The 12,642-nt window shown below is 54.1% G+C and overlaps 1 protein-coding gene across 1 annotated transcript in view; it reads left to right on the top strand.

Moving 5' to 3' along the window:
* LOC133356471 (endothelial transcription factor GATA-2-like) overlaps positions 1–9,923 on the top strand; it is a 64,046-nt gene extending 54,123 nt beyond the window's left edge. The window contains exons 3-5 of the mRNA XM_061574002.1: positions 2,694–3,329; positions 8,205–8,285; positions 9,919–9,923. Of these exons, the coding sequence (XP_061429986.1) occupies positions 2,694–3,329; positions 8,205–8,285; positions 9,919–9,923 (722 nt within the window). The remainder of the gene's footprint in view (positions 1–2,693; positions 3,330–8,204; positions 8,286–9,918) is intronic.
* Positions 9,924–12,642: the final 2,719 nt, after the last annotated feature.

Below are 12,642 nucleotides of genomic sequence, written 5' to 3'. Positions count from 1 at the left end.
TGTCAGGTTGTGGCGGGTTTAACGACACGTTTATACGTATGCAATCTAACCCCAAAAAACCTGCATTATGGATATTTGTCGAAAAAGTTTATGTGTTAAACTGTATATTTGGAGTTTGTCTCTCTCCGCATGGTAGCATGGATGTTTTTCTCTGGGTCCTCTGCTTTTTTCCGACACGTTAAATTTTTTTTTGAAAAATGTAGAGGGATTGTAAATGTTGTGGCTTGGCTCTCCAACACACCGGTGTGCTGTACTAGTAAGGAATTTGCATGTTCTGTTTACGTGACAAAACTTACTAATTGGGTGATAAGCCACTTCGTTGAGCTATCATTTGTGGCCAGGTCATTTCTGAAAAGCAGCTATACAGCTCAGTGGCGCCTTACCTGGTAAAATAATAAGTATAACCAGTAAAAACAAAGTTTTTCACTATAAATCCTTTATATGCGTGGCAGCGAACTTAATATAAAGGATTTAAAAATATATTCGCCTGTGAAGGACGCGGGGATCGATCCCGCGACCTTTGGCATGGGAAGCGAGGGCTTCATCCACAGCTCCCTCCTTCATTGTCAGCTCACTCTTTCATCCACAGCTCCCTCCATCCACAGCTCGCTCTTTCATCCACAGCTCGTTCCTTCATCCACAGCTTGCTCCTCCATCCACAGCTCCCTCCTTCATCCACAGCTCCCTCCATCCACAGCTCCCTCCTTCATCCACAGCTCCCTCCATCCACAGCTCCCTCCTTCATCCACAGCTCCCTCCATCCACAGCTCCCTCCTTCATCCACAGCTCCCTCCATCCACAGCTCCCTCCATCCACAGCTCCCTCCTTCATCCACAGCTCTCTCCATCCACAGCCCCCTCCATCCACAGCTCGCTCCTTCATCCATAGCTCCCTCCATCCACAGCTCCTTCCTTCATCCACAGCTCCCTCCTTCATCCACAGCTCCCTCCATCCACAGCTCCCTCCTTCATCCACAGCTCCCTTCCATCATCCACAACTCCCTCCATCCACAGCTCCCTCCTTCATCCACAGCTCCCTCCATCCACAGCTCCCTCCTTCATCCACAGCTCCCTCCATCCACAGCTCCCTCCTTCATTCACAGCTCCCTCCATCCACAGCTCCCTCCTTCATCCACAGCTCCCTCCATCCACAGCTCCTTCCATCATCCACAGCTCCCTCCATTCACAGCTCCCTCCTTCATCCACAGCTCCCTCCATCCACAGCTCCTTCCTTCATTCACAGCTCCCTCCATCCACAGCTCCCTCCTTCATCCACAGCTCCCTCTATCCACAGCTCCTTCCTTCATTCACAGCTCCCTCCATCCACAGCTTCCTCCATCCACAGCTCCCTCCATCCACAGCTCCTTCCTTCATTCACAGCTCCCTCCATCCACAGCTCCCTCCTTCATCCACAGCTCCCTCCATCCACAGCTCCTTCCTTCATTCACAGCTCCCTCCATCCACAGCTTCCTCCATCCACAGCTCCCTCCATCCACAGCTCCCTCCTTCAACTACAGCTCCCTCCATTCACAGCTCCCTCCTTCAACTACAGCTCCCTCCATCCACAGCTCCTTCCTTCATTCACAGCTCCCTCCATCCACAGCTCCCTCCTTCATCCACAGCTCCCTTCCATCATCCACAGCTTCCTTCATCCACAGCTCCCTCCATCCACAGCTCCCTCCTTCATCCACAGCTCCCTCCATCCACAGCTCCCTCCTTCAACTACAGCTCCCTCCATCCACAGCTCCTTCCTTCATTCACAGCTCCCTCCATCCACAGCTCCCTCCTTCATCCACAGCTCCCTCCATCCACAGCTCCTTCCTTCATTCACAGCTCCCTCCATCCACAGCTTCCTCCATCCACAGCTCCCTCCATCCACAGCTCCTTCCATCATCCACAGCTCCCTCCATTCACAGCTCCCTTCTTCATCCACAGCTCCCTCCATCCACAGCTCCTTCCTTCATTCACAGCTCCCTCCATCCACAGCTCCCTCCTTCATCCACAGCTCCCTCCATCCACAGCTCCTTCCTTCATTCACAGCTCCCTCCATCCACAGCTTCCTCCATCCACAGCTCCCTCCATCCACAGCTCCCTCCATTCACAGCTCCCTCCATCCACAGCTCCCTCCTTCAACTACAGCCCTCTCCTCTCGTCCTTCCCCCTCCGACGTCCGCCAATATCCGCACGGTCCCCTCTCCCATTTCCTCCTCCTCCCCTCATCCTTGTCACGTCATTCCCAGCCACCAATCACACATCGCCACATCTCGGACTATGTCTTCTCATCTCCAGCCACCAATCATATATCGTGCATGACCTGGTTAGATAAAAAAAAAAGTAGGTTCGTTTTATTAGTAAAAAATTGAAAGTGATTTATTTACCTTTCCTATACTTCACACTGCTATTGTGTTTTTTTGTATTGTTTGTTGTTGTAACGTTTTGACCCCGTGCCCCTACCGGACATCTGCGAAAAAAGCTTAGTAGCTCATCGGATTCCTCCTGCAGTATAAATAAATATTCCAATTCTGATACGGCGCGGTTACTCCCGGTAAAGTAGGTGCACTGGGATTGACATCAGTGTGTAAAGTACGGGGGGGGGGGCGGGTAAGGTGGGGGGAATGAACACCAATGTTGTGGGGACCATTACCGGCGGAAATTCTCACCACTGCCCCCCCCGCCCCCCCACCCTTTCTGCAGGTGCCCAGGTATGCCGTCCGCACCTGCTCGCTAGCCACCCGGCGCTGCCCTGGCTCGACAGCGGCAAGGCTCTGGGCGGGCACGCCTCTCACGGCCCGCCGGCGTGGGCCCTCCACCACGCGGCCCAAGCGGCTCACGCGGCCCACGCGGCCCACCAGGCCCACCACCACCAGCACCACCACCACCACCCCGGCGGACCGGTGAGCGCGCCGTACCACGCGGCAAGCCCCGCGGCCCACCACCATCTCTTCGGCTTCCCGCCCACGCCGCCCAAGGACCCCGGGACGCCGGAGGCAGCGCCGGGGCAGGAGAAGGACGGCGGCGGCGGTGGCGGCGGCGGCGGTGGCGGCGGTGGCGGCCAGAAGGGCGTCCACTTTGGCCTCATGACGGCTGCCGAACAGCAGGGAATGAAGATGGAGAACTGCAGCCCGTCGCGGGGAGGGGAGCAGAGCGGCGGTGGAGGCGGTGGAAGCGTGCCAGCCACCACGACGCACCACCCCATCCCCATGTACCCGCCGTACCTGGGCGCTGGCGGGCAGGATTACGGGCCGGCCCTCTACTCGCACGCCGGCCTCCTTGGCAGCTCCAACTCCAGCTTCACGCCCAAGCACAAGAACAAGGCCCGCACGGCCACAGGTACGCAGAGCGAGCCACGGTTGCGAGATGTTAACTATCTTGTTATGTATACAGGAGGTCGTGGGTTCGATCCTGACTTTGATGATGCCTGTATATTTGGAGTTTGAATATTCTCTCTCCCCGTGGTGGTTGCGTGGATTTTTATCCAGGTCCTCCGTTTCCCTCCTCATTTAAAATCAACATCACGCGTTTAGAGTATTTGGCCGCTATAAATATCCACGTGATGATACGCCACTACGTTGCGCTTTGATTTGTGATGGCCGTTGTCACTTCTGAACAAAGAGTTATGTTACACCTCAGTAGAGCCTTACCTGGTAACATGAAAAATTATTTAAATAGTTTTGGTTTAGCTACGGCCAACGCGATGTAATCGCCTAGTTGGTCTAGCGGCCAGAGCCTCTAGCCGTGGTGTTACATGACCACGCCTCCCTTTCCCCACTGCCTAATTTGCCGAGCCGATCCAGAACGAAAGGCGTCATACGTTGACCGTGCAGAGATGTCCAAAATAATTTAGGCTCAGGGCAAAGCAGGACCAAGGGGGCAGGGGGCTACCATTGCACGTGACGCTAGTCAAGCGCTCACTGTGGACGACGGAGCGTCACCACATCTTCGCCTTACACGCGTCCCATTAACACGGTTGGCAACATACGGTGCGAAAGAAGTTCAACATACGTATAGATATCTCGACGCGTCCATTGACGCACGACGCAAGGCGGCAATGGCTCGGCTTCTGTGGTGGCAAAAACGGAAGTGCTGCCACCGCTTCACACTCATCCCAGAATGCACCACCGCGGCACGCCGTGTGATCGCCTGCTGGCGGTGTGTCAATGGCCCTGCGTGCTACAGTAGAGCTGCATCACAGCTGTCTGCTCCTCGGATAATCAAGAGTCTGGAGAATACGGTGTCTCCAAGTGGATAGGTCAAATGTTGTTTATGGAAATGAGACAGTGGAGAGGGAGGGGTCCTGCGATGGGGCGGAGGGGGCCAGTGCTCGAAATCCTACTCCAGGCCTGAACCAGTGGTTGGAAATTCCACATTCCTATGGCTAGGAGGTGAGTCAACAGAACGACCACTCACGATGGAGGATTTTCGGGTTAGATCACGTACATCTACGCGATCTAACCCAGAAAATCTCTATTATGGATGATATTGGTCGCGAAAGTCTACGTGTTAAACAGATCGATCACTCCATCTTCTTGGTTCTTTCGGTAAAGTCACGTAGAAGGGAAGCAATAAAATAATAAAAATAAAACATAATAAAATAAAATAATTCTCACGACGTTTCGGCCACAACGCTTGCGTCTCACGACGTTTCGGCCACAACGCTTGCGTTGTGGCCGAAACGTCGTGAGAATTATTTTATTTTATTATGTTTTATTTTTCTTATTTTATTGCTTCCCTTCTACGTGACTTTACCGAAAGATCCAAGAAGATGGATCCCTGCAGTCACGAAAGCTTTAAATCGAGATCGACCACTGTTCACGTCCCACATTGTACATGCATACATCTTTTGTCAATCCGCTGCTGGATGAAGGCCTCCCAGTCCCATATCGGTCGTAGGGGCAGGGAGTTATTTGACCCATACTTTACCATGCTGGTCAGTGCGGGTTGGTGAATCCATCAAACATGTCCCCTGCACGAACCCTCTGCATATCGAACACGGGGTCAACCCACACACTGCCCTATTGTGGAAACCTGCTTGTGTATCAGTGGCCACCGCTCCACGTGGCTTCCCAGTCTCAACGCTTGCTTAGCTTGCCGCCGTGGTGATTTTGGTCGTGGGGTGACTTCGTGCGACGCGGTGCTCACGAATGCGCGTCCCGTGACACGAACACGCGGGCTCGTTTTCGCAGCGTCACAGCACGCGCACGCACGTGTCACGCGCACGCACGTGTCACGCGCACGCACGTGTCACGCGCACGCACGCACGTGTCACGCGCACGCACGTGTCACGCGTGCACGCACGTGTCACGCGCACGCACGTGTCACCACCGTGGGATCGTCTGAGGCTAAATCGCAACCCGTATCTGTCCGTCGATTTAACTGCGGCATAGCTCCAGACTGCGGGTTGGGCCTGCCACGTCCCGGTCTCTTGAGCTTTCCCCAACGCACCACGTGACTGTGACCGCTTACAAACCAGCCATGTGCCTAAGCGAGCGGCGTTGCCAAACTCTGACTGAACATCTTTTCCGGGAGATATTTTTTTTGTTACTCTGAGTATTATTATTATGATAAAATTCGTTTCTTTTAAATATCCCCCATTATTAAAATCTCCCGGGATTGCTTTGAATTGTCACCGGGAGAGGATCGATGGAAAATTCCGGCGGAAACTCGAGGGTCAATCTGGGGAAGGAGGGATGTGGCAATTCACCTAGCGAGCACGCGGGCTTCGAGAGCCATCGGAGCAGCAGCAGAAGTTTGCGACCGAGCGGAGAGGGCACGCGCGCTCGTGCAGCGTCATCAGCAGCGGCAGCAATCGCTGAATGATGCTTCTTGTGTGTTTTTTTTTTTAACGAGAGAGGAATTCTCGCTCGCTGAGACTCCGCTTGGCCCTGACCATGGACAACCCACACGGGGAAAGCTTATCCCGCACAATCCACCTCGCCCTCCTCCTCCTCGTTGTCAAGCGGATCGATCAAACCGTGGACGGGAACCTCTTCACCGCGCGGTAGAGAGTAAATCGACGAACAGGGACGATGTTTCCTCTCTCCACGTATCCATCCGCCTCTGGGCATTCAAAAAAATATATATTTCATACCCAACCCCCATCCGCCAGTGTTTCAAGACTCGCAAAAGTCTGGACCAGTTTCGACGCGCAGAGTGTTAGCGGAGTCAGGCTTGCCTCGAATTAATGCTGGTGAACCACTCGTCTTGCAGGCAAAGGAACCCTGTCTGAGCTGATGCGGGGACCTCCTCGTTCCATGCGCAGTCGTTGTCGACATCCACAATTAAGAATTGTTAATTGAAAGGGTGGGAGCGGTGTTTGTTTGCAACGCTGTGACTTCCCATCTGGTTGGTGCCTCCACCACGGTGGCTAGGAGATGTTAACTACCTCGCCTGGTGTACAGGAGATCGTGGGTTTGATCCCAACCCTGACGCCTGCTGCTGTATATTTGGAGTTTGCGGTGTCTCTCTCTCATCATCATCACGGTGGCTAGGAGATGTTAACTACCTCGCCTGGTATACAGGAGGTCGTGGGTTCGATCCCAACCCTGACGCCTGCTGCTGTATATTTGGAGTTTGTGGTGTGTGTCTCTCTCTCTCTTCCTGTGCTCGCGTGGATGTCTTTTTTTTCCCCGCGTTCTTTTCGGTTTTCCCTCCACGTTTAGAATCGACGCGCGTTCACAGCATGTGGCTGCAATAAATGTCAACGTGACGACAAGCCACTTCGTTGAGCTATCATTTGTGACAGCCAGGCCGCGTCTGTTAAAGAAATATGTAGCTCAGTGGGGTCTTACCTGGTAAAATTAAATTTTAAAAATATTTTTGTTTTAGCTTCTCCTCTGATGCCCTCTCTATAGCCCGGAACTCCGCCCCCCCCCCCCCCACCTCCTTCGAGCTGTCCGTGCTGTCGGCTTCCCTGCCTCTGTTCAGATCCAGGCTCAAGACCTTCCTCTGCTGCTACCCTGCCTATGTATGACTGCCTCGCTCGCTCGCTCTCTCACGCTCTCTCTCTCTCTCGCTTTGTCTTCATGCCAATGAACATTGCCACTGTTTCTGCCCATCGTCTTGAGATGTGTCCGCATTTAGACGCTGCAACGAAGCAGCACTGAGCGCAGCTCGTCACGTAGAGGCCCAACGGGGAGTCACTTAAAGATCCACAGGCTCACACTGAGACCGATATACCCATAGGTTAACACAGAAACCCGTAGACCCCCATAGACACCTATAGCACTACATGGTGACCCAAAGACTCACGCTGAGACCTATAGACTGGCATAGACACCCCTAGACTCACGTGTGGACACACAGACTCACATGTCGAACCATAGACCCGCATAGACACCTCTAGACTCACATGTGGACACACAGACTCACATGTCGAACCATAGACCCGCATAGACACCTCTAGACTCACATGTGGACACACAGACTCACATGTCGAACCATAGACCCGCATAGACACCTCGTGACTCACATGTGGACACACAGACTCACATGTCGAACCATAGACCCGCATAGACACCTCTAGACTCACATGTGGACACACAGACTCACATGTCGAACCATAGACCCGCATAGACACCTCGTGACTCACATGTGGACACACAGACTCACATGTCGAACCATAGACCCGCATAGACACCTCTAGACTCACATGTGGACACACAGACTCACATGTCGAACCATAGACCCGCATAGACACCTCGTGACTCACATGTGGACACACAGACTCACATGTCGAACCATAGACCCGCATAGACACCTCGTGACTCACATGTGGACACACAGACTCACATGTCGAACCATAGACCCGCATAGACACCTCGTGACTCACATGTGGACACACAGACTCACATGTCGAACCATAGACCCGCATAGACACCTCGTGACTCACGTGTGGACCCATAGACTCACAAATAGACCGATGGACCCACGTAGACACATGTGGACGCACATGTCGACCAATAGACTCACACGGGGAGAACACTTTGGCTGCCTCCATGTGCAAAGCAAACACTGCCCCCCCCTCCCCAATCCCCCCACTGTTTGTGTGCAGCGTCTCAAGCGAGATGCGGTCGCGTGCAGGAGACACTGCATGAAGAGGGCAGAAGCAGCATTGTTGTTGTCTTATTATAACCATCACCATCATCATCATTAATCAATCGTCATTATCATCACTGCATATCCTGACGGCCAGCTTTTGCAAAGCAGGTGAAGGCATCCCCAGTGAGATGAGCGAAGGCATGACCAGCCAAGAGTTCTACTCCACGTGGCGTCCGGCACCATACGGAGGCACGGCTAATAGCACTAACGAGACATGCCTTTGTGTGTGTGTGTGTGCACGTGTGTGTGTGCACGTGTGTATGTGTGCACGTGTGTGTGTGCGCGTGTATGTGCACGTGTACGTGTGTGTATGTGTGCACGTGTGTGTGTGTGCTCGCTAACAGCACTTGCCCCAACAGTCTGTTAAGGCTATACCGGGGATCTTTGTCTTTGTGTGTGTACGAGTGTGTGTGTGCGTGCGTCTGTGTGTGTTGGGGGGGAGCGGTGGTGTAGCGGTTAGCGCGCTGCACTACGAACCCGGCGACCCGGGTTCGATTCCCGCTCACGGCCAACGCCAGTGACGATAATCTGAACCGGTCCTTGGCCTCCCCTAGGTCGACTCAGCCTCAAATGAGTACCTAGTGCGGCGTGTAGACATCGCCACTGGGGAGACAACGACGCCCTCAAATCGTGCTGGCCACACCACCCCCTCGTGTGCCGTGACGGCCTTCATAGGTGCTCGCAAACAACACTTGCCCCAACAGTCTGTTAAGACTACACGGGGGGTCTTTATGCTATGTGTGGTGTGTGTGGTGTGTCTTTATGCACGTGCATGTGTACGTGCATGTGTACGTGCATGTGTACGTGCATGTGTGCTATGCGGGGGATCTTTGTGTATGCATGTATGTCTGTATGTTTGCCTGTATGTATGTATGTTTGCCTGTATGTATGTATGTTTGTCTGTATGTATATGTGTTTGACTGTCTGTATGTATGTATGGCTGTATGTCTGTATGTATGTTTGTCGGCCTGTATGTCTGAATGTGTGTCTGTATGTGTGTCTGTATGTTTGTCTGTCTGTGTGTCTGTGTGTATGTATGTATGTCTGTATGTGTGTCTGTATGTTTCTCTGTTTGTATGTGTGTCTGTATGTGTGTCTGTATGTCTGTGTGTATGTATGTATGTCGGCCTGTATGTCTGAATGTGTGTCTGTATGTTTGTCTGTCAGTGTGTCTGTATGTTTCTATGTTTGTCTGTATGTCTATCTATATGTGTGTCTATATGTGTGTCCGTATATCTGTCTGTCTGTATGTTTGTCTGTGTGTCTGTCTGTGAGTATGTGTGTCTGTCTGTGTGTCTGTCTGTATGTGTGTCTATGTGTATGTATGTATGTATGTCTGTATGTGTGTCTGTATGTATGTATGTCTGTCTGTATGTATGTGAGTCTGTATGTCTGTATGTTTCTCTGTCTGTATGTGTGTCTGTATGTGTGTCTGTCTGTATGTGTGTCTATGTGTATGTATGTATGTCTGTATGTGTGTCTGTCTGTCTGTGTGTCTGTCTGTGTGTCTGTCTGTCTGTCTGTTTGTCTGTGTGTCTGTCTGTGTGTCTGTATGTGTGTCTGTCTGTATGTGTGTCTATGTGTATGTATGTATGTCTGTATGTGTGTCTCAATGTGTGTCTGTCTGTATGTTTCTCTGTCTGTATGTGTCCACCCCTCCTCCTCGATGCGCCTGCCGCGCCATTCCTTGATCTGCTACCACGCTCACTAACAGCACTTGACCGCAACAACCCGCGCCCCATCGGCTATACGGGGGAGCTTTGCCTTTGTCTGTGCACGGCGTGCGCGTGCGTGCTGCCGTGTGCCCACGTGCGTCTGCGAGCCTGACCACACTTTACCTGCAGTGAACTTTCAAGAACCCCATCATTCCCAAGAGGGGGAAGGGGGAAGGGGGAAGGGGGGTGGGTCACGAGTTGAGGGGGGGGGGTCGAGATGAGGACGAGGAGGGCCCAAGACACAGCGGCTCCTGGTGGCCTTTAGTGTGGCCCCAGACGTGCCCCCCCAATCGCCCCCCCCCCCGTGGCCTTTAGTGTGGCCCCAGACGTGCCCCCCCCAATCGCCCCCCCCCCCGTGGCCTTTAGTGTGGCCCCAAACGTGCCCCCCAATCGCCCCCCCCCCGTGGCCTTTAGTGTGGCCCCAAACGTGCCCCCCCAATCGCCCCCCCCCGTGGCCTTTAGTGTGGCCCCAAACGTGCCCCCCGCCAATCGCCCCCCCCCCGTGGCCTTTAGTGTGGCCCCAAACGTGCCCCCCCCTATCGCCCCCCCCCGTGGCCTTTAGTGTGGCCCCAAACGTGCCCCCCCCAATCGCCCCCCCCCCCGTGGCCTTTAGTGTGGCCCCAGACGTGCCCCCCCCCCAATCCCCCCCCCGTGGCCTTTAGTGTGGCCCCAAACGTGCCCCCGCCAATCGCCCCCCCCCGTGGCCTTTAGTGTGGCCCCAAACGTGCCCCCCCCCAATCGCCCCCCCCCCGTGGCCTTTAGTGTGGCCCCAAACGTGCCCCCCCCAATCGCCCCCCCCCGTGGCCTTTAGTGTGGCCCCAAACGTGCCCCCCCCAATCGCCCCCCCCCGTGGCCTTTAGTGTGGCCCCAGACGTGCCCCCCCCCCCAAATCCACGAGAATTCGAATAAATAAGTGAATTAACACGTGCACGTTAATTTACTTTAATAAAAAAAATGTGTGTCCATGAACGCGCCTCATCTGAAACGTGTCCGCTGTCTTCGTCTTGTTGTCTGCGTCACCTCTCTGCCTCGACACTTCGCGCGATGGCCTCAAAGTGCACCTAGCCTGGCACGAGCGCGCGGGCGAGGTCACCGACGCTTCGTGGGGACTGCGGTTGTTGTGTGTGTGTGCGTGGGGAGTGGTGAGCGGTGGTGGAGCGGTTAGCGCGCTGTGCTGCGAACCCTCACTAGGTACTCATTGGGGGCCGTCCATAAATGACGTCACGCACCTAGGGGGGGGGTCAGATTTGTGTAACGAGGGGGGGGGGTTGAGAAATGTGACGTCACATAAAAATTCGCAACTTTAAATAAATATAGAATTGTTTAACAACATTAATTGTTATAACAACACCCTACAACATCAGAGTGCAGCGCCACATTAAATACGCGCTACAATGACAATAGTTTAAAGCGATTTGAAGAATGTTTTAGTTTCAAAATGGAAATATGGTTTTGGTGGGGGGGGGGCAGAGCTTTGTGACGTCATATTTGAGGGGGGGGGTCTGATTTTTGTGACGCCGTGTGACGAGGGGGGGGGGGGGTCAAAAATCGTCTAAAATCTCGTGACGTCATTTATGGACGGCCCTTTCGACACGCGCGCACCTGGAGGGCGGGTTTAGCTACGGCGGTGTTCAGGCAAGGGTCGAGACGAACCCAGCTCGTCCCCACCACCCATCGCCGGAATACAAAGGGATCGAGAGAGGCGATTTAAAAACTTAGTTTTTATTTGACCCAGTTAACGCCCCCCCCCCCCACCCCCACTGAGCTATTCAGATATTTTTTTATCAGAAGCGACCTGGCTTTGGCAAATTATAGCTCAACCAAGTGTGGCTTATCATCAGCGTCATCACGTGGACATTTATAGCAGCCAAAACACTCTAAAACGCGTGCCATTCATGCTAAATGTGGAGGGGGAAACTGGAGGGACCCGTAGAAGAATCACGGGGAGAGAGAGATACACGCAAACTCCAAATAAACAGCAGGCGTCAGGGTCGGGATCAAAGCCATGAACCTCCTGTACACCAGGCGAGATAGTTAACATCCTAGCCACCGTGATGATTATGAGAGAGAGACACGCAAACTCCAAATATACAGCAGCAGGCGTCAGGGTCGGGATCAAAGCCATGGACCTCCTGTGCACCAGGCGAGGTAGTTAACATCTCCTAGCCACCGCGGCGCGCCATTGGCGGGGAGTGGTGGCGCAGTGGTTAGCGCACTGCATTGGGAAAGCTTTGTTTGTTATTCAAGTCGAGAGTAAGTTCCCGCTCGATTGAGGCCGTGGTGTTCATCTCTCTATCTCTTTTATACAGTCCCGCAGAGCCAGTGGTGGAAATGTGACATTGCTATGCCAGGGACCGAGTCTAACCATCGTAGAGCCACAGTTGCTAGTCCGTAGAGTGGTTCTCGTCTTTAATGACCAGGGAGAGATGATGAGTCGAACAACCCTCCCCCCCCTCTCTCACCCCAACCCTAAATTTGAAGTTGCAACCTTCCATCTTGTAATAGGTGAGAGTACCCTCACTTCACCCCACCTTCACATCGACTAACTGTGGTGGCCAGGACCGGGGTGGCGGGGTTGGGTGGGGGGGGTGGTGTGGGGTGGGGTGGGGTGGTGGGGGGTGGGGTGGGTGGGGCGGGGCGGGGTTGGGTGGGGTGGTGTGGGGTGGGGTGGGGCGGGGTGGTGTGGGGTGGGTGGGGTGGGGTGGGGCGGGGTGGAGTGGTGAGGGGTAGTGTGGGGGGGGGTGGGGTGGGGTGGGGGGGGGTGGAGTGGGAGGGTGGGGAGTGTGGGGCGGGTGGGGTGGGGTGGGGCGGGGCGGGGTGGGGTGGTGTGG

The sequence above is a fragment of the Lethenteron reissneri genome, chromosome 54 (assembly GCF_015708825.2).
Source record: "Lethenteron reissneri isolate LAM-NWPU_2019-01 chromosome 54, ASM1570882v1, whole genome shotgun sequence".
In the NCBI taxonomy this organism is placed as follows: domain Eukaryota; kingdom Metazoa; phylum Chordata; class Hyperoartia; order Petromyzontiformes; family Petromyzontidae; genus Lethenteron; species Lethenteron reissneri.
This window is presented reverse-complemented; position numbering and strand designations above follow the sequence as displayed.